At 49.0% G+C, this 19,322-nt stretch overlaps 7 protein-coding genes across 7 annotated transcripts; 5 read left to right on the plus strand and 2 right to left on the minus strand.

Annotated features, from left to right (window-relative positions):
• The first annotated feature begins 1,487 nt into the window (after window positions 1-1,487).
• On the plus strand, window positions 1,488-3,188 carry GGI43DRAFT_235997 (translation machinery-associated protein TMA46). Its single transcript, XM_083200600.1, has 2 exons — window positions 1,488-2,241; window positions 2,303-3,188. The coding sequence occupies exons 1-2, from the start codon at window positions 1,607-1,609 to the stop codon at window positions 2,832-2,834; spliced, it is 1,167 nt and encodes a 388-aa protein (XP_083063829.1). The 5' UTR covers window positions 1,488-1,606; the 3' UTR covers window positions 2,835-3,188.
• Window positions 3,189-4,672: 1,484 nt separating this feature from the next.
• Window positions 4,673-6,215, plus strand: GGI43DRAFT_236000 (mitochondrial carrier domain-containing protein). The gene is made up of 4 exons (XM_083200601.1): window positions 4,673-5,149; window positions 5,249-5,653; window positions 5,742-5,894; window positions 5,958-6,215. The coding sequence occupies exons 1-4, from the start codon at window positions 4,864-4,866 to the stop codon at window positions 6,179-6,181; spliced, it is 1,068 nt and encodes a 355-aa protein (XP_083063830.1). The 5' UTR covers window positions 4,673-4,863; the 3' UTR covers window positions 6,182-6,215.
• A 1,015-nt stretch (window positions 6,216-7,230) lies between these two features.
• GGI43DRAFT_236593 (TAP-like domain-containing protein) lies at window positions 7,231-9,278 on the plus strand. Its single transcript, XM_083200606.1, has 2 exons — window positions 7,231-8,199; window positions 8,292-9,278. Exons 1-2 carry the CDS (start codon window positions 7,333-7,335, stop codon window positions 9,249-9,251), a joined length of 1,827 nt encoding a protein of 608 aa, XP_083063831.1. The 5' UTR covers window positions 7,231-7,332; the 3' UTR covers window positions 9,252-9,278.
• A 685-nt stretch (window positions 9,279-9,963) lies between these two features.
• GGI43DRAFT_236588 (uncharacterized protein) lies at window positions 9,964-12,487 on the minus strand. Its single transcript, XM_083200605.1, has 2 exons — window positions 11,321-12,487; window positions 9,964-11,264 (listed from the first exon to the last, which is right to left on the minus strand). Exons 1-2 carry the CDS (start codon window positions 12,395-12,397, stop codon window positions 10,419-10,421), a joined length of 1,923 nt encoding a protein of 640 aa, XP_083063832.1. The 5' UTR covers window positions 12,398-12,487; the 3' UTR covers window positions 9,964-10,418.
• A 202-nt stretch (window positions 12,488-12,689) lies between these two features.
• GGI43DRAFT_380218 (GTPase-activating protein GYP1) lies at window positions 12,690-14,741 on the minus strand (the record flags this gene model as incomplete). The annotated part of the gene is made up of 5 exons (XM_083202950.1): window positions 12,690-12,947; window positions 13,011-13,882; window positions 13,959-14,419; window positions 14,483-14,623; window positions 14,695-14,741. 5 exons carry the CDS (start codon window positions 14,739-14,741, stop codon window positions 12,690-12,692), a joined length of 1,779 nt encoding a protein of 592 aa, XP_083063833.1.
• Window positions 14,742-15,522: 781 nt separating this feature from the next.
• Window positions 15,523-16,915, plus strand: GGI43DRAFT_236664 (uncharacterized protein). Its single transcript, XM_083200608.1, has 4 exons — window positions 15,523-15,601; window positions 15,840-15,984; window positions 16,047-16,337; window positions 16,508-16,915. Exons 2-4 carry the CDS (start codon window positions 15,941-15,943, stop codon window positions 16,734-16,736), a joined length of 564 nt encoding a protein of 187 aa, XP_083063834.1. The 5' UTR covers window positions 15,523-15,601; window positions 15,840-15,940; the 3' UTR covers window positions 16,737-16,915.
• A 512-nt stretch (window positions 16,916-17,427) lies between these two features.
• On the plus strand, window positions 17,428-19,102 carry GGI43DRAFT_236653 (RNA-binding protein). Its single transcript, XM_083200607.1, has 3 exons — window positions 17,428-17,613; window positions 17,668-17,831; window positions 17,903-19,102. Exons 1-3 carry the CDS (start codon window positions 17,577-17,579, stop codon window positions 18,932-18,934), a joined length of 1,233 nt encoding a protein of 410 aa, XP_083063835.1. The 5' UTR covers window positions 17,428-17,576; the 3' UTR covers window positions 18,935-19,102.
• Window positions 19,103-19,322: the final 220 nt, after the last annotated feature.

The raw sequence follows: 19,322 nt of genomic DNA on the forward strand, positions 1-19,322 counted from the left end.
GCTGATATGCCAGTATTGGGGCATGCATTCTATGGAGGTCTTACTATCTAGACGTTACCCCTGGCTTACTTGGTTGCTGAATCGGGAAATGGGCGACAAAGAGACAAAGATCTTTGTACATGGTAGCCTCGTCTTATGGGTCTAAACGACGAGGAGATGCTGGCAACGTCTGGCACGGAGTTTATTTACGGCGCATATAAAAGAAAGTTAGGCCTTTGTTCTTAACAGAGCTTAACAAAGGTGCGGCTCTATCAACTACTCAATCCATATGGTGCGATGGTCGGTCTGTGGTGGCTCATGGGTAGAGAGAAGAAGAGCGTATATCCAAGTATCTGTTGCGTATGCTCACCAATGCGGCAAACAGCTGTTGCTTGCTAAAGCTTGGGCAAACTGGCGTATATAGGAAAAGACAAAGCGTCAATCAAAAATATCGATGCTGGGATCCAAACTAAAGTGCATAAAAGTGCATGTGCTGGGTAGACTATAGCTGAGCGAATTCTGGTAAATAATTAAAGCATACGCTATTAAATTCTAGAGTCATGATGCAGTTTCGAAGATCAATTGAGATGATTTTGCCAGACTTATTTCATGCGGGTTACCCGTATATCTTCTCTTTGCGCACTTCCCATTTTACGTGGTATCAAAAGCTGGGATTTCCTCTTCTCAACGCCATGCCACCACCGACCCAAAGGCTTTGTTCGGTCAACCGTCTTGCCATATTTATTCCTTCAAAATGATAGAGCCCGCCATGCGATTCTTTGATTCTGCTCTGCATGGTGCTCCAACGTGCCGATAGTGTGTTGTTATTGTAATTCTTCCTCTCGGTGCTTCCTCATGACTTTTTTGGCACAGCGACTGGCTGGCTTCCTGAATTGACCTCTAGGAAATGGTACACCACAATGAGGATCATGGAAATGGAGCCTAGGAAAATGGCGAGCCTGTAAAGCTCGTCGTCGGAGATCATCTTGAAGACGTCTCGCTGGAACCGGAGCTTGATCTGAGCTAGTCGCAATACCGTTGTCCGACGACTGTATCAATGCCAATTGGTTAGCCAAGATCCAACGAAAATGCGCAGCGGTTCAGCTCAGGATTTCCAAGCTCACCTGATACTCTGGTATGGTCGTGATAACGAGCGCTGGATGTGACAGTCTTGCAAGCAATTCTGTTAGAAGGACACCTGTAGCTCTGGCTTGCGACGTGTTACATTGGCCAGTCTCTGGCTCCAAATACGGCTTAGCTCCTCGCGGAGTACAGAGTACAAGGATACTGTCTGGCGGCCTGCCTCGAAAGATGAAAAATACGGGTCTCTCACGTGACCTCAGTGACTTCATCCGTCCACCGGTCTTTGGCAAACCCACCAAACTTTAGACCCAACTTTGTGTCCCGCGAAGAATCGCCGCCACAGTTTTTAAAAAAATCTACTACGACATCTTTTCTCTTTGGTTCTCCCTTGGAAAGATATTTCCAGGAACAGGAGGAGAGGGGAGTTAAGGAGACCAGATAAACACCGAATCTCCTTTTCTGGGACCTCATTTCGCATTTTTGCCGTATACCGATCTCTTTTCTTACCCCACTAGAAGCGTCCATCAGCCATCGATTGCCCATCATGCCGCCGAAGAAGGAACAGAAACCCGCTGGTGGCAAGAAGCCATCTGCTGCCAAGATGGTGGAGGATAGGACATTTGGCATGAAGAACAAGAAAGGAGCGCAAGCGCAGAGACAAATCCAGCAGATGACGGCCAATTTGAAGGGCAGTGGAAGCGCAGAAGAGAGAAAGAAGGCCGCCGAGAAGGCGCAGCGTGAGAAGGAGAAGAAGGCGGCTGAGGATGCCAAAAGAGAAACAGCGTTGCTGTTAAATAAGCCGGCCCAGATTCAAAAAGTTCCGTTTGGAGTCGACCCCAAAACGGTTGTCTGCATTTTCTACAAGAAGGGTGATTGCGAAAAGGGAAAGAAGTGCAAATTTGCTCACGATTTGAGTATCGAACGAAAGACGGAAAAGAAGAACCTATACACAGACGTTAGACAAGAGGAGGATGAGAAAAAGAAGCAAGAGACTTCTGCAGACTGGACTGAGGAGCAGCTGCTCAAGGTTGTTTTGTCCAAGAAGGGTAACCAGAAGACCACGACCGACAAGGTGTGCAAGTTCTTTATCCAAGCCATCGAGGACGGCAAGTATGGTTGGTTTTGGATTTGTCCAAATGGTGGCGATAAGTGCATGTATAAGCATGCTCTCCCGCCTGGGTATGTTAATTGGAAACCATTTGTTACGCTGGTACTGGATTATACTAATGTGGATATCTAGATTTGTTCTCAAGACGAAGGAGCAGAGAGCGGCAGAGAAGGCCCTTCTTGATAAATCCCCGCTCAAGACTCTGACTCTTGAAGATTTCTTGGAGTCGGAGCGTCACAAGCTTACCGGAACGTTGACGCCTGTTACGCCTGAGTCTTTTGCCAAGTGGAAGAAGGAGCGTATGGACAAGAAGGCCGCTGAGGAACAGGCTCGCAAGGCCAAGGATAACACTGGTCGTGCCCTCTTCGAAAGTGGCAAGTGGAGAGATGATGATTCCGAGGCAGAGAGCGAGGATGAAGACGATCCCTGGAACTTGGAGAAGCTGCGTCGTGAGACTGAGGCTATCCGACAGAGAAAGGAAGAAGAGCGCCTCCAGGTTCTGGCTGATGGAGGAATGCTACCCCCTGTGGCAGACGACACGCCAGAAGGAGCAGATGATGACAGCGGCGCTGGCGAGACTGGCGAGGCGAGCGAGAGTGGAGGCGAAGTTACTGGAGAAGCTTCTTCGGTCGCACAGACAGGCCAAGAAGTACCTGCTGCTTGAATGGCTGTTGGAATAGTTCTCAAAGCTGAGGCGATTCCAAGCTTCCCATCTCTGCGAAATGCTGCGTGAGGGAATTCCGAGCACCTGCTGGAACCAGAATGACCAATGGTCTCCAGAAGGGCCGCGGTGATTTGCTATTCGTAAAAGAAAGCTTCTTGCCTTGGATATGTGGATGGCTATGGCGGTGGCCGTACACTTACCTCATACCGCTAGTTTACTTGCCTTGTATTAGAATGGCACCGCATCAGCTTCACATTAGAAATGATCTTGATGAGAAGGGACTCGAAATGAGTAGGGAGAGAAAGGGGGGGATGAGTATTGCAGCTGACATTTCCCAAGACTGGGAAGGCCAAGACGCAAAACAAAGACAAAAAGAAGAGATGCAGCTGGAATAAGTAGTCATCCTAAGAGTATACTGAGTACACTCTACAAGCGGCTTAATATCTACTTTATTGCTGTCTATAAAAACAAAACAAAAAAAAAAAAATCAAGGAAATTGTCTATTTCACTTTGATGTCTTGTTGGGCGTCTTTAAAGCCAGACTAACACGGCTGAATTGACATTTGTGAATCTAATCAGTATGGCGTTTTTTTTTACTCGCTGCTTGTGTGAAAGGATCGCCTTGTGTTGCCCATAAGCTGCCCTCCCTGGCCGTCAAAGCCGGCAATAGCATCTCATATATGACGCAGCGATTAATTATCCGGACAGATGCAGATGAAAAGTGACACCTGCGGTATTTTCATCCGACACAGCCATGCTTGCTTTTTGTTTTGTTGTTGCCTTGGCCTTGCTCGCTGCAACGCAAGGTTTCAGTTTGTTTTTCCTTGGCCCGGCCGAAAAAAAGGGACCCATCATGATAAGCTGCCTCCCGCTGATGACGTCCTTGAGCAGATGCCCGGCCACATGGGCAAATGTCATCGAGGACAACCCCTCAAGGTGGCCGTCTCACCCGCCTTACAGCCAATTGAGTGCATGGGGAAAGTGACTTTGACGATGGGGCTTGATTGAAAGTCGGGCTTGCGATGCCAATGCCTTTAAATGCATCTGCCTAGGTAGCTATCGGGTATAAGTAGCCTGCTAAGGACGAGACAAGAGGCATGTGACGACAGTTTCATGGCGCAAAGTCGCTACCCGTAGTGGCGGCAGCTACAGGGAGCGCAGCAGGGCGAGATAGCAGGCCAAGTACTGCAAGGCGGGGGTCCCATGGCAGCACAGTGCAGCCCAGTGACCTCATGCCCTATCAGCTCCCACGCCGCGAGCTTCCCCACAACGGCGCTCCCAAGTCGGGATCTGATCAACTCCAACGAAGAACAAAGCATGGGCTCAATCCGAGGGGCTGCGGTTCGAGCTTAGCCCTGGAGACACCCCTCACCGAGCACAGTCTGTCGTCGTCAATCAGATCCTGGTGCAACTTCTCCCAGGCGCTCTGGCCTCTCTTTTCTCACGACGCCATCGCCATCGCCTCCTGCGGAAGCTGGTATATAGCATCAACAGTGGCCCAGCAGCGTTTCACGCCACAGTCCAAGCGGCGGCATCGGCATCGGCACTTGGCAGCGGTTACCAGCACTTGCAACCACCGCCCATCTGGCACTCGATTCATCGTCGTCTCTCATTGTCGAGCACTGTCAAAAAGGTCTTCCGATTGACCTGCCGTCTCAATTCCATCTCCCGCCACATCTTGAATCCATCAATCAAGCTCTTCTCTCTCGTTACTTCCATCTGCCTCCAACTCGACTCCGCGCTGAAGACCTCGTTGGTGTCGCCTTCTGATCGTCAACCGAACCCCATATCCGACTCCAGGTCTACCCCACGCTTAATCCACTTCTTCTCGGATCGAATCTCATAAATAAAAAACGCAAAAACATATCGTCAATCTCCGGCGAGCCGTCCCCCGAACTCTGCGTTCGCGGGCTCTTGATGGACAAGAGGCTGCTGGCTGCTGGCCGTGCTGCGATCCGCGCTCCAGACTCTGGTCTCAAACGAGATCGCCGTCTGAACGCGTTGTGACCGGACGCCAATTGCCAGAAGCATGAGTGTTGAGGTCAAGCGTGGTTACCAAGATGTCACAGGCCGCTCCGCATCAGCCGTCGTCATGCCTCATTCTGGGGGACGAGACCGAGAGCGGGAATGGCCCAACGCGCTCATAAAACGATACCGCATCGAGGTCGCTGCCAGCACATCCAGTGTCTTTTCTACACTTGCAGCCTTCCCCCTCGATAGCGTCAAGACACGCATGCAAACATACCAATACCGAGGTTTCCTCGACTGCGTCAAACATACCTACCGCACAGAAGCCCTTGGGGGATTCTTCCGAGGTAAGTTGGTAGCGAACCACTCTATCTTTCCTTATTGTCCCGTCTAGATGTAATATCATCTCCTCTATACAAGGGCACTGTCAGCTAATCGTTTTGCAGGTGTTACTGCTCCCATGGCGAGCATTACGCTCGTCCGCACCGTCTCGTTCTCGATCTATCGGAGGGCAAAGCACTCCTACTCCAACTGGATCAAGAAACACACTGGATTCGATATTCACCGCCATGCGAACACTCCTGGAACATATCCTACCTTTTATTCAGTGGCCTGCTTTGGTGCCGCTGGCGCAACCGCAGGATCCGCAATTACATTTTTGGCTTGTCCATTTGAACTCACAAAGCTCAGCGCTCAAGTTTCCGTGCTGTTGGCAGAGCGTACTACAGACTGCAAGCGAAGTCGCGAGGTGGCTAAGAGCTACCAGAATAAGGGCACACTGAAGACCATGGCCAACATAATTAAACACCGAGGAGTTCTGGGGCTCTATACCGGCTTCCAGTTACATCTCTGTAAGTACTCTCCCAGCACAAAAGTAGCAGCTCTGCCGCTTTGCTTTCAACGTGGTCTTAACTATATCTAACTCACTCGTCTGAATAGTACGTGATACTCTGGGCACAGCCATTTACTTTATGGTATATGAAAGCGGGAAACAGCTTGGAACTACATTTGCTGGCGATAGCCCGAACAGCAACAAGCTGGCTGTTGTCGCAGCTGGCGGCCTTTGCGGGCTGGTATCATGGGCCATGATCTGTGAGTAAAACTCTAGAGGTACTCCTTTAAAACACATTGTTAATCGTATAATCTCTTCTGCAGATCCCATTGACTCAGCAAAGAGCATATACCAAAGGAACGCTCTCCTATACTCACGCGGCGAAAAGGTCGAACCAGCGCCGAAAATCGAATTCTTCAAGCGTCACATGTATCGCGGTTTGGGCGTCTCCATGATTCGGTCCTGTGCCGTTAACGCCATTTTCTTCTCATCTTTTGAAATAATAAAAAAACGCATCAAGAGCCTCGATGATGAGCCCAAGGTCTGAAACTTTATGAGAGTCTGCACGCTGTGCCTGCATTGTACCACCCCTTGACAACAAATGCAGCGACTACTCAGACAGGTATAACAACGAGGGTAATGGCGGAAGTATTTTTTCTTCTTGTACTTGTACATGCCAATTGTATTTGGCCAAAGCTGGGCGTATGCCTCGTTCCTCTACCGCATTTTTCTCTTCTTCTTCTTTTCTTTTCTGTCTCATAATTAGGGAGTGTTTTGAAGCCCATTATGGCATTCCTCCCGAGTTTTGTTTTCCTCTCTTCTTTTTCTGAGGTTAAGTTTCCCTCCTTTTGGCACCCGTAACAGGCAATTGCAGATGATTTATTGCTGTCTGAGGTCACTGGCATCACATCGTTGGCTCTATTATTATGATTTTGTTTAGCATCAAGGCAATGGGGAAAGTCCAGAAGAGAGGAAGTGTGTACGGGCATATGGTGTACTGTCATGTAGGTTTCTTGGTAGCTACAACTGGGGAAGAAAATCAATGAAAACGAAATGCATATCTATTAAATTAATGTTTACGTGATATTTATTCATGACCCTGGGGTCTTGTATCAATAAGAAAGGATATAAAGACGGCTGCTTTGATACATGTTTTGATACATGTTTTACTCATGCATTCATCATTACTCTATAAAATCATCCATCCAACCTTGAATATCTGGCCTGCAATTGTGTGTTATCGGCTCAATTGCTGGCTCTAGGCCCAATTACTAGCCTGATACAAAAGTTCTGCTGTTGGCCCCAGCAATCGCCAGCCCTGGTTCGCCACCTGCGGAAAGCAGACAGGGGAGCGACTCCTATCAAACATCCGACGCGGAGTTTGACTACCGCCACGTATCATCGAGGCGCAGCTTCTACAATTTAATATAGGCTTGTATTTCGATTCTTGGGAAAGTAAGAGATTGGTGAACTAACGTAGTTATATAAATTGAGATTTGGTTGGTTGTTGAAGGCGCCAACCTATTGTACCTATGCATGCAGCCATGCAGGGATGCCCCGCGATCCCTTCGTCTTATACGGATTGTTATTAATCACATGCATCTTGCCGCTCGCACCCTTGTATACATGCATGTACTATATAAACAGCCATTGCTGTCTTAAACTCCATCCTATCTGGCATGGCTCTCTAGATTCACAATGCGGGCTACCGTAGGAATTGCCTTGAATGGCCTCGTCGGCCTGGCTGCAGCCAGCTCTGCCAGCAGCACATTCGACTGGACGACCATCACCCCGTCCGAGGATCTCGAGTATCACGACTGCTTTGATGGTTACAAGTGCGCGCGTCTGATAGCCCCGCTGGACTATAAGAATGAGAGTGATTCACGAACCATTGCTCTGGCCATGATCAAACTGCCCGCCGTGGTGCCAGACGATGACGCAGCCTTTGCAGGCTCAGTCTTCACCAACCCAGGCGGGCCTGGAGCATCAGGCGTTGAATCCTTGCTCGGCGGCGGCAAAGGCCTGCGAGACGTGCTCGACAAGCCCGGCCGTCGTCACTACGAAATCGTGTCGTTTGACCCCCGTGGCATCAGCAACAGCTGGCCTCGCGCCAATTGCTTCGCGCATGACACGCTCGGCCGCGACGCCGCCCTGATGGAGCTGCGAGGTCGCACGTCGCTCAACGGTGATGCTGTGCCGTATGTGCGCGCGCTTCAGAAGGCCATTGGACAGCGATGCCGGGACACAGATGAGAGCGGCGTCAATGGCGGCCAGATCTTGGGTTACATGAGCACACCCAACGTTGCTCGCGACATGGTGCACATGGTGGACAAGATTGCAGAGCTGCGTGCGCGTGAGGCTGATGATCGGGATGAACGAGATGGCCGCCTAGAGCTGAAGCGAAGAAGTCAAGAAGATATCGATGATGACGTTCCTCGGCTGCAGTATATCGGCTACTCGTACGGCACGGTTCTGGGAAACTACTTTGCGTCCATGTTCCCGGGCCGTGTTGGGAGACTTTTGCTCGACGGCGTTGTTAATGCAAATGATTACTCTTCGGGACCTGTACGTTATGATGCCAGCATCTTTGAACTTTTTTCTCTTCTCTTCTTTTCTTTTGAGAGGAGAGTCTCGCTAATACTATTTTATTACCTTAGGGGTGGACGACCAACCTCAGGGATACTGATGAATTGGCCGATCGCTTCTTCAGCGGCTGCCATTTGGCCGGCCCCGAGAACTGTGCCCTCGCCCGTGAGAACGACACTGCAGTGAAAGGTCGCTTTTATGAGTGGCTAGAAAAGCTGGATGAAGAGCCTATTTCCGCAGTCAGTCCTACCGGGGCCGTCGTCGTCCTCAGCAGCCAGGATGTCCGTGAGCTGCTCGGGCAGGCCCTCTACAGGCCGCGCGGTTCGTTCAGGGACTTTGCAAAGGTGGTTGACGACGCGATGAAGGGAAACGCTACCGCCATTGTCGAGAAACTTTTCGGGCGCCAGATTCCTATTCTCAAGGATGTCTGTGATGCTGACGGTGGCAAAGAGACGGATATGTTCCAAGAAGGTGGCGTTGGCGTGCTCTGTGCCGATGGCGATGATGTGTCGGGCAATAATTTGACTTGGTGGAAGCACTACATCGGCCGTCAGGTAGGCACGTCGGATGTCTATGGCGCCTACTGGTCCAATATCCGAATGGCGTGCAATGCGTGGAACTTCAACTTCCGCCCCAACTGGGTCTTCAAGGGCCCCTTTACGACTCCTCCAGCCATGCATTACGACTCTGGGAAGCCTGTCCCTGGCCATCCCGCTGCTCCCATCCTCTTCGCGTCCAACCGCCTCGATCCCGTAACTCCTCTTGCTGCTGCCCGTGCCATGGCCGCTCAACATCCCGGAGCTGGTCTGCTGATTGCTGAGGCTATGGGGCATTGTGCGATGGGCAATGGTGATAGTGCATGCTTGCATAAGCATATTGCTGATTACTTTGACACTGGGGTTGTGCCAAATGGGGAGACTGTTTGTGAAGCCGATTGCGGTCCCTGGGATGAGAAGTGTGATGCTGTTGGAGCCCTGGCCATGTCTCAGGACAGTTACGGCTACAGAAGATATCCATTGGGTATATTTTGATTAGGAAATTGTGCTTCAAAATTCTTAATTACAGTGTATTAGCCTGTGTGTATTTATTTCTGTCGAAAGTAGCCATCTATCTGAGATTTAATGATTATGTTGCAAGCCTCAGTGTAGAAGATAGAATTTGCATATAATGACATAATCTTGCTTGCTCTATGGTAGATATGATTGGGGATATTTAGCAGATAGCGACATGATTGCCTGAGACACAGTACTTTTGTGAGCCTGTTGGCCTCCTTATGGACATTGCTCATTAGTGGACATATCACAGGGGCTCCAGCTCGATATATAAACAGGAAGGGAAGTTTCCCATCCGGATATCAGATGGAATACTTGAGCTACTGCAGCTATTCTTGACAAATTATTGTCTATTTTTGAATTGTTTCACAGTATATATCTTGCTGAAACAATGGCATATTAGTCTGCTTCCCTTGAGGCTGACACCTGCCGAGTTCCATGACTTATAGAATAACCTAGCAGCTACCAATGACAAGGGATTGGTGACATACTAAATTTATTGGGGTATACTATGCTTGATCTCTAAAATCTGATGATTTGGATTGCCTCTCGGTTCTTTTTCGGCGCCTTCGCTTTTCCACTGTCGGCAACTTATGTTCTATATGTCTCAACAGATATGACCATAGACTTCAAGGCTCCTTTTGAAGACTTTCTTTGTTTTCTCAGTGATACATGAACCGCCCTATAAAGTTTTCATGATTGTTGAGACCGTTGATAAGACGTATTGTCTACAGGGCTGAGAGTGTGATACAGCTAAGCTAAGCTAAGCTGAGCTGATTTTCTAACAAAGACATATCTGCCTCTACGGCTATTGGCCTCTTGGATCTTTGAACAGTCTTTTTGTAAAACGACCGACTGTATACAAAAATGACGGTCATATCTCCTATGTGTAAGTATAATGCCTCCATTTCTGCCGGCCGATGTATATCGTGATAATTCGGTTGATACGCCTTAGCTGGGTGTATCAACTATCTCGCCTATTTTTCTGTAAGGACAAGATATAATCAACTTAAAGACCTTGCGCTCCATGAAATGGCTATCGAGATGAGTTCTTTTCCGTCGGCTCGTGCTATTAATGTGAATATGAATACGATATGTCTACTCGAAGCACTATCGGATGCCATTTTCATTCATATCATCTACATTTCATGACTTCCGTACCGACTTTAGCAACGGAGCAATTCTGGACCGTTTGCTCAGCCCAACCCTGTATAAGGGTTTGGTGAGACCCAGTGCTGAAAGCCCTTTCTTGTCACTTGGTTTCTCTTCTTTTTCTCGTGTAGCATGTTGCTTTATCTCTTTGGGTTCATCTTCATCTTTCGATTTGTTGTTTGGAATGCTCTGCTCGTCGAGAGAATCCTTGGCTCTGCTCTTCTTGCTCGAGGCTACCTTGCTCTGGTCGTCTTCCGTATCTTCTGCTTTGGGTACTTCTTCAGTGCCATCCTCTTCATTTGCCTCCTCCACCGGGACATTCTCTGTGGCAGAATGGTCACCCTCTGAGCTGCTCAAAATAATATGTTTTTCTCGACCCTTGACGGCTTTCTTCTCTCCACCAGTCTTCTTTCCACTGGTCTTCTTCACGCCAGTATTAACAGCAGGGATGGGGGTGCTGACAGGAAGCGGAGCGCTTTCGACAGTGGGCTCATCTGACTGCTTCTTAGGTCTCCCTCGTTTCTTCTTCTGTGTCCTTGGAGCTGGTAAAATTGCATCAGTCACCGGTATAGGACTTTCAGTCGGCTTTGCCGGTGGTGGCTCGCCAGTTTCTAGAGGCTTTTTCGGGCGACCTCTCTTCTTCTTTGACTTGGCAGCTGGCGTAGGATGTGCCACGAACTCGGCATCACTCTCTTCCGGCAGTGGCTTCTCTGGCGGTAGCTCCTCCGGTGGCAGCTCTTGCGGCGGCGGGGGCTGATCAGCCAAAGTGTCTCTGTCGTCGCAGTATTCTTGATCGGCTTTCGGTTCAGAATTTAGATCAGGCGAATACTCTGGCTCAGGCTGTTGATTTTGTCAGCTCTCTGAATGTAGAATACTCTGGATATGAGCCCACCTACAGCAACTTCATCTGGATCAGGTGCTGGCGCGGAAATGATATCAGGCGATGAGTCCCTTCGTGAGATAAAGTTTCGGTATTCTATTTTCTTGGCGGTGATTGTGCTGTCCTGCTCCTCTGGGGCCTTACTACCAAAGCTCTGGAGCGAAAATATTTGGTTTCGCGGCGTATTGATGTTGGTAGCTGATCCACTTGATCCAACCGCATACTGTGTTTGCTGGTTTAAGAGCAAATTGTTATATTTTGGAATCCCATTTGATGCTGCATTCACGTTGTGGCCAGACACATTCTCCACCGGGGACGAGTGTTTGAAATGAAATGTCGAGTTGGCATCGTCAATGGGCATGGTAGGGAGCGGGGTGCTCGATGCTGCGGCCGTCTCCAGCTCATCATTAGTGATGACAAGGTTGCTTTCATGAGGAGGTATGATCAAATCGACTTCGTTGCTTTGAGATAGAGCTTCTTCTGACTTCTCTAGCCGTCTCCGTTTCTTGTCTGGGCCTTCCATGGTTTCAAGATCATCCCAACGGCCCTCAAGAGCCGTATTCACACCCAGAGGAGATTTATCTCTCCTATATGATTGATCCGGCACATCGATCCCAAAATCTTTTGATTGCTCTTCTAGTGTTTTTGGCGCTTCTGGGCTACTTGGGACTTCCCAGGGGTCTACTGCGCTCTGTGTCCTTTCCTGCGTCCTTTCCAACGTCTTTTCTGAAGACCTTATTGTTGGATAATTACGAAATTTCTCTGAATGGGGATCCGTGACTGATGTGAGGGATGAATGATAGAAACCCTTGGTGGTCCGCTGAAAGGGAACGTCAGGGATTGTCATGGCCGAGCTTTGGTGTGGCGCATCTTCCAGCTCCTGTTGCAGTTGCAGTTGCAGTGCTCTCTCGAGAGCAGCACCATTCTGCTCATTGAAGATTTGTTGGAAGAAAGCTGAGTCTGTCGAAGCTGTTGCAAGACTTCCCTGTTCAGATGATCGCGTTTGCGCCTGAGGGATTGTCACAGTAGGGGCGACAACTTGCTCGTTTGAGTCACTTTCATCATCAGAATCTGCAATGGTTATAGGACCCATGCTGATGATCAACAAGGTTAAAAAAAAAAAAAACCACCTCCCGAATGCCAGCCCTGCTGCTTTTACCCACGAACTTACTGGGAGGCTATACGGTGATAGCTATCACAGTACTACAAACTACTAGTAAGGTACAACGCGGTCAGACGCCCGCTTCACGCGCAAGCACGTGATCTCTACGTTCAAGAGCTCATACCTCACTCATTGCCTTCCGACACAGGATAAATGCAAAAATTATCAATGGTATATTTATTATTATCGCATTAGCAGTTTCTCAAGTGCATGCAGTTTCACGCTATAATTGTAGATTCGCTAGCAAGGGGCGCTGCGGCTGGCCCTTCAAGTGCGCTGCTGAGCCTTTGTACAGACTCTGCCAGATAAATGCTTCGCTCAAAAGCAACTCAATATCCTTTTCGGCCCATGCCTTCGTGGGAAGGCTTTGTAGAAACATCATAATCTCCTGGAAATCCATCTTTACCAGTTTGTCAGACCACTTTACAAGAAGTGCTGCACAAACGTAGAGATGAAATTCCGAAAAGCCTTGTTCTTCGGCCTAGTCATCTGATTAGCTGGCTATTGGCTGAGAATAGGCTAACAAGTTGGGGGTTTGACTTACAAGATATGTATCCCACATGCGAATCGTGTTCTTTACGCTGATTTCGCGCATAAGGAGACAATTCATCCATCGAAAACTAAACTGTATGAACTCAACGCCCTCTTGCTCGAGGTGTTTGGACAATTTGGAATCAATCCTGGCAGTTAGATCGCGCAAAGCTGTCACCTGTCTCTGAATACCAGGTTGAGCAACAATATAATGATCTTGAATGCCGTCAAGGAGTTTAGTAAGACACCAAAATGAGTCTGCTTCAACGGCATCCAAAACCGACTTGGGCAGTTGGCCAGGGTCCATGCCGGTCTCGATATCAGAGTCTGTCATGTAGAGTCCTAGGAAAACTTCCCAAAACGGCGTAACTAGATCGTTAATGCCCTGAACATATCCGCTGGCAGGATGTCTGACAGCCCAGACGTAGAGGATGCGTTCCAGCGATCTCTGCGTCGCCTCGTAGCCATAAAGCTCAATATGAGGGTTCGTCCTGGGTATGTCGATGCTGATTTGATGCCAAATAGCTTCATCTAGACCCCTCGCTTTTCCAGCTGAAGAGCTGCCGGCTGTTGTTCCACCTCTTTCAAATGCTTGCTTGACTCCATCCAGGTACTCTTTCCTCTTTCTCTCCAAGGTAGCGACCCGCCGCTCGCTATTCGTGGGGAGGTAACTGAGAAGCAATTGCCATGTCATAGCACGGACTTCATGCGGTACGCCAGACCATGCCAGCGAGCGAAGATCAGGAAGTGATATCGATGATGCTTGGAGGAGTCGTTTAAATTTATTAATACGGGTTATTCGAGAATTAATTGCGTCAGCCTCTTTCTGCGGTGCATTGCTAGGAATAGAAGGGTAGTTTATCAAATGAAGTGCATTTGCCGGGTCTGTAGAAGAGTTAGTACATCATTAAGCTACCTAGCCAAAGGCTCATCAGAGGGTCAACGGGTCATCGGATCTAACCTTTCAATATATCCTTATATTGTGGCCGAAGGATCTTTCCCTCGCTTTTCTTTGGCATGGGGTAGGTAGGTGCTGGGCGCTCCGCCGAAATATCCGCGCTGTTTGAATATCGCCGGGCCCGGATTCCGCCAAATGAACCGTCGTTTGCGTATATCGAGGTCTCTTGGTTCGAATCAGACCTGTTCTGGGTGGCTATTCTTTTTGACCGTCTCTTCATGTTTGAGAGGCTGGGGAGCCCAAAGTCGTCTCCATCGTCGTCTTCATACCCCAACATTTCATCTTCGTCCGCCTTCCAATCGTCGTTGGTATTCGATAGGAAGTTGATATAACTCTTAAACGGTGGTGAGGTGGAGGTTGCAGAGCCACGTGGCGGCGGCGGAGTGGCGTCATTGATGCGATTTCTAGAGGAAGACGTCGAAGGGGGAGTTCTGGGGCGAGGCGAAGAAGAGTTGGAGAGGTTTCTTTATCATTTAACATTAGCGATATCGAACGAGTAGGATGGGGCGAATTGGGCGGTATCGTACAGCGTGTCGAACTTGAGGACATCGGCGTGGGAGTACGCAGCCCCAACGACCAGATTAGAACCATCTCGGCCAGCCGGGTTCGTAGCGCTTCTTCTAGCTGTGCTGTCTCGTAATGGCGGCCTCCAGAATGGAGAGACTGATCTGTAGTAGGGAGTGACATTAGCGAAACGAGCGCGCTGGCGTTGAGGACGGGATGGGGTGATCTAGCATACTCAGACCGATCTAACACGCGAAGGAATTGAGCTTCGGTCAGCAACATATCCCATTGTTCGCTGCTCAGGGAGCATTGTCCCTTGCAATCGACCGCGATGGAAGGCTTTCAGATAACATACCGACCTGCACCATCTCCTGTGGCTGTGGAGATCAGCTGTTAGCATCACCATTCGTCGCCAGTTGTGACACAGGGCCAGGAGGGGGTCTGCGTGTACTTACTGAATTGACCGGCTTCTTGCCGCTCCCAGAGGACGACCACATGTTCACGAATGGTCGTCGAAAGCGCGAAGGGGAGGCCTCATTATGCGGGGTGTTGGGCGAACGAGTTCAATGCTAGTGACCGTGCCAAGCAAGTTGTAATCGCTGATGTTGCCTGTCCGTGTCTTGTCCACTTGTCTCAGCCGAGCTCCATTTAGGCCACGCGCTGGGACGATTCATGTACAAAGTCTGTACAGGAGGCACTGCGCTGAAGTGCCGATGCTAAGGCGGGGTAATGGCCCTGAAAGGCCACTGAAAGCACTATTATGGTGATTGCCAGCGCTAACGCTGTACTTTGTTGCCTCGCGTTGACAAGGCTGGCACCTCCTGGCCACCTGCGGAGACGCCCCCCGACATCGTACCCTACCTAGGGGTACATGTGCGCTAACAGAAAGGTAGTCTTTAGGCGCAAATTTGCCCTCCATACAGATATTCAATTAGTATCGATGAGTATATTCTACAACAAATGCAGAGCCCAGCCTTGTTTCACGGAGAGGAATCAGGGTGCAGGAACGCCGATAAAGGACGATTCAAGCCTTGCCGTATGCAAGGCGTGTATTCTGTACAACGTGCTATTAACCACTCACCACATTCTTGGTGAGAAACAGAGCTTGTGTTGCACAAGCACGTCCATTGACGGCGTTCTCCGTACCTACAGATTGTTTGCCTTAGTCAGCAGCTAGGTAGCAAAGCGCGGTCTGCTTTTAAGCTTTCTTAAGGAGCAACTTCATCCTTATCCTTACACCCAACACTGCTACACGTAGTCAATCTCTTCAATCTCTTCACCTTCTTCTCTCCACGTTGTCATCAAAATCATCCATTGCTTGTTTTACAGCGAAGGAATTTTACTAACTTAGATACTTATCTGATACTCGATTCGTGATAGTTTGGCGCTGCTAGCGATTCATCATCGCGGCATCTGGTATTTTCGCCTTACGTCAATTCTGAAGTCAATTCTGAATTCACCTCTTTCTGCAAACTTCCATCATGACGGAAGCCGAGAACTTTGAGGACGACCTCTTCGCCGACCTGTAAGGCCATCCAATTCCTCTAGATTTACTCTCTATCGATATGCTGACCCAGCGAGTTGTAGGTACGAAGATACCGACGCAAAGCCCACCGCGCCGGTCGCGAGTGCTGTTCATAATACTGAAGCCAAAGCCCCTGAGCAGCCCGAGCCAGTAGCTGCTCCTATTCCTGCTCACGATCTGGACGATGGCGGCCATGATGCGATGAACCAGGATGTAGACGACGATGAAGACGACGTTGACTTCAATTTGGGAGGAGGGGGAGCCTCAAACAACATCAATATGATGCCACAAGATGACATGCCGTCGACTCCCCCATATGGAACCGTTCATAAAGCTAGTGCCAAGGAAGATGGGTGAGTTCTCTTGTTACGTGATGTTACAATACTCCATGTATAATCCTTTTCCCATACTACCTGCGACAAGTGTCCGCAGCAGTGTTGCAATGTGATGATAAGAGCTATCAGCCAGCGCGTAATCCTGCATCCTGCAACCATATGATGGTATACATTTGCTTAGAGCAAAGTGGCTGGCTTGATGAGATGGAAGAGCAATCAGGTTCAGCGGTGGAATGGCCTGGTCTACCAGGGAGCAAAGTATCAACGAACATGAGAGTTGTCGGCTGGGGTTATCCTGAGATTACCGGGAAGAGTACAATTAAGACGCCATCCCAAGTGAGAGATATTCCAAGGGAAATAAGAAAAGGAAGCAATGGCCTTTGCCCGTCTAGAAGCTGGTGGGGGTTCAAACTTTGATAAAGTTGAGGACAAAACAAGATGACCTACCGACAAACTCTTTTCAGTTCCATTATGGAAACTCTTCTTGTCTATTATAGCTCTCAGTCGCAGAGTCTTAAAATAGCCCGACGAGAGCAGATGCACTTCTCGGGAGGCTGTAGCAAGATTGACAGCGGGTAGCGCTTAGGGTCAACTCGTACCTAGCAACAGACAGTCAGAGACAGAGTCAAAACGATAGCACAAAAGACGAAAGACAGAAAAGAAAGGAAACAAATTTCGACATATTTCTGGCATATTGCGTCCCTCTGCAGTCGCTGTCATGCCATTGGATATCTATCAAGCATCGCGTTGCAGTGGGGCCCATTAAACGCCGTCAATGACAACTGTTGTTTTAATCTCTGCTTCAATCCCGACAAGTAAGAGGGAATGCTTTGGACATGTATCGCTTCAGATTTTGGGAAAGTCGACAGTCAGATATGTGTCACCTGAGGTCATGCGCATATATTTATACCTAAATAAGTCCTTCCTTATACGACAGGCGGCAGGGGCAAGCACATAGCCTTGGCCTGAGATATATGCGTGTTTCCTTGACTGGCAACCCCTCCAAGCCGCTCGACTAGGTGACAGCAACAACGTATATTTCGATGTACTCTCACCATGGATCCCATTTATATATCAAAGAAAGCCGGCAACTGCCACATCTCTCATATCATTGCTCCATGAAATCTCAGCTTCAAATCTGCACACTGCGATAAATGAGATCTGACCTGATTTGATTTGATTTTCTTTTTACCTATTTTTTACAAGGAGCCCATTGTGTTTTGTATGCCGATCGCTAACGTTTGCTAATTTAGAAAAATGTTCATTGGTGGATTAAACTGGGAGACTACTGACCGTATGTCCCGATTTGTCCCACGAAGCGATCTTTATAGATACTAATAGTCGATAGAATCTCTGCGAGACTACTTTTCCCAATTCGGCGAAGTCGTCGAGTGTACTGTAATGCGAGACAGCAGCTCCGGTCGATCTCGAGGATTTGGTTTCTTAACCTTCAAGGACGCCAAAACTGTCAATATCGTCATGGTCAAGGAACATTTCTTGGATGGTAAAATTGTGGGTCCTATTCCCTGTCAATATCCCGATATTTGAGAACTGCTTTTGTTTTTTCTAACTTTGATATCAAGATTGATCCCAAGAGAGCAATTCCTCGCGATGAGCAAGAGAAGACCAGCAAGATTTTTGTTGGTGGAGTAAGCCAAGATACTACAGACCAAGAATTCCGGGAATATTTTGCCCAGTTTGGTCGGGTAGTTGATGCCACATTGATGATGGATAAAGACACAGGCAGGCCTCGAGGTTTTGGATTCGTTACTTTTGAAAGCGAAGCCGGCGTGGACGCCTGCATCAACGTGCCACTTGAGATACATGGAAAGCCTATTGAAGTTAAAAAGGCTCAGCCGAGGGGCAACCTACGAGAGGAGGAGGAAGCATCGAAGCGTGGAAAATTCAGAAAGGGTGAAGATCAGTCCGGTCAGGGCGGAATGGGCCAGCAGATGGCCGGCAACAACTCAGCTATGACACCGCAGCTCATGGCCCAATACTTCCAACGAATGCAGCAATACTTTGCTATGATGCAGTCACAAATGGCCATGTCTCGAGGCATGCCCATGAACCCAGCCATGTGGCAGCAGATGCAGCAAATGCAGCAGATGCAACAGATGATGGGACGTGGCGGTGGTGGGCAAAACATGATGGGCAACATGAACCCCCAGATGATGCAGCAAATGCAGCAGATGCAACAGCAGATGATGCAACAGCAACAGGGCGGCGTTCAGGGCAATGGTGATGGCAACTACAATGGCTATGACCAGTACCAACAGCAAGGTTCCCAAGGTCCTCATGGTAGTGGCAGGCGAGGTGGCCGTGGAGGTTATGGTGGCGGCGGCGGCGGCGGCGGCGGATACAACAACAACATGGGCGGAGGTGGCGGAGCTCCCACATCTTGGGAGGGCATGTACGATGATGTACCGCAGCCTAATGCCAACCAGGGTTCGTCTCGACGTGGTGGAAGCGTCGGCCAGGGTGGAACCCCTGATCCCCAGCACTCACCACCAGCTAACGCCCCTACGGGACCAAAGAATGCTGGAAAGCCTGGCGCAAACTATCGTGGTGGTGGCCGGGGCGGAAGCAGAGGCTTCCATCCGTACGCTCGATGAACGAAATGGTCAACAACTATTACTCCTAATAAGGAGGGCTCCCGATTTGACGTTTGAACAGCTCGAAGAGTTAAGTGGGAAATAGTAGGGACAGCTCAAACTGCGATCCGCAGGTCTTTTCGCCGTCACTCCTTTTTTTCGGAATGACGGGACTTGTATTAATACTACTTACTGAATGTCCAGATTGAGGGAACTGGAACGATCTACTGGGCTAAGCATCTAGAAGAGGGTGGAGGAGGAGATGATAAAGACACTTCAATGGAGGGGGGAAAGGAGGAGAAATTTTCTTTTTTTATCATGGACTGATTTGCTTTCGTTGAATGGTTTTTTGTTTAGCTAAGGGGAAAGGGAAAGGGAAGATGATTGCACTTTACTTACTATTGCGTTT

This window comes from Trichoderma evansii (genome assembly GCF_050947405.1).
Source record: "Trichoderma evansii strain SZMC 28006 chromosome Unknown GGI43scaffold_3, whole genome shotgun sequence".
In the NCBI taxonomy this organism is placed as follows: domain Eukaryota; kingdom Fungi; phylum Ascomycota; class Sordariomycetes; order Hypocreales; family Hypocreaceae; genus Trichoderma; species Trichoderma evansii.

Coding starts and splice junctions, on each gene's coding strand:
- GGI43DRAFT_235997 (XM_083200600.1), top strand. CDS start 1,607: ATGCCGCCGAAGAAGGAACAGAAACCCGCTGGTGGCAAGAAGCCATCT. Junction 2,242..2,302: donor AAGCATGCTCTCCCGCCTGG/GTATGTTAATTG, acceptor GTGGATATCTAG/ATTTGTTCTCAAGACGAAGG.
- GGI43DRAFT_236000 (XM_083200601.1), top strand. CDS start 4,864: ATGAGTGTTGAGGTCAAGCGTGGTTACCAAGATGTCACAGGCCGCTCC. Junction 5,150..5,248: donor CCTTGGGGGATTCTTCCGAG/GTAAGTTGGTAG, acceptor ATCGTTTTGCAG/GTGTTACTGCTCCCATGGCG. Junction 5,895..5,957: donor GGTATCATGGGCCATGATCT/GTGAGTAAAACT, acceptor TCTCTTCTGCAG/ATCCCATTGACTCAGCAAAG.
- GGI43DRAFT_236593 (XM_083200606.1), top strand. CDS start 7,333: ATGCGGGCTACCGTAGGAATTGCCTTGAATGGCCTCGTCGGCCTGGCT. Junction 8,200..8,291: donor ATGATTACTCTTCGGGACCT/GTACGTTATGAT, acceptor TTATTACCTTAG/GGGTGGACGACCAACCTCAG.
- GGI43DRAFT_236588 (XM_083200605.1), bottom strand. CDS start 12,397: ATGGGTCCTATAACCATTGCAGATTCTGATGATGAAAGTGACTCAAAC. Junction 11,265..11,320: donor CTGATCCAGATGAAGTTGCT/GTAGGTGGGCTC, acceptor CAAAATCAACAG/CCTGAGCCAGAGTATTCGCC.
- GGI43DRAFT_236664 (XM_083200608.1), top strand. CDS start 15,941: ATGACGGAAGCCGAGAACTTTGAGGACGACCTCTTCGCCGACCT. Junction 15,985..16,046: donor GACGACCTCTTCGCCGACCT/GTAAGGCCATCC, acceptor AGCGAGTTGTAG/GTACGAAGATACCGACGCAA. Junction 16,338..16,507: donor GCTAGTGCCAAGGAAGATGG/GTGAGTTCTCTT, acceptor CTTAGAGCAAAG/TGGCTGGCTTGATGAGATGG.
- GGI43DRAFT_236653 (XM_083200607.1), top strand. CDS start 17,577: ATGTTCATTGGTGGATTAAACTGGGAGACTACTGACC. Junction 17,614..17,667: donor AAACTGGGAGACTACTGACC/GTATGTCCCGAT, acceptor AATAGTCGATAG/AATCTCTGCGAGACTACTTT. Junction 17,832..17,902: donor ATTTCTTGGATGGTAAAATT/GTGGGTCCTATT, acceptor TTTGATATCAAG/ATTGATCCCAAGAGAGCAAT.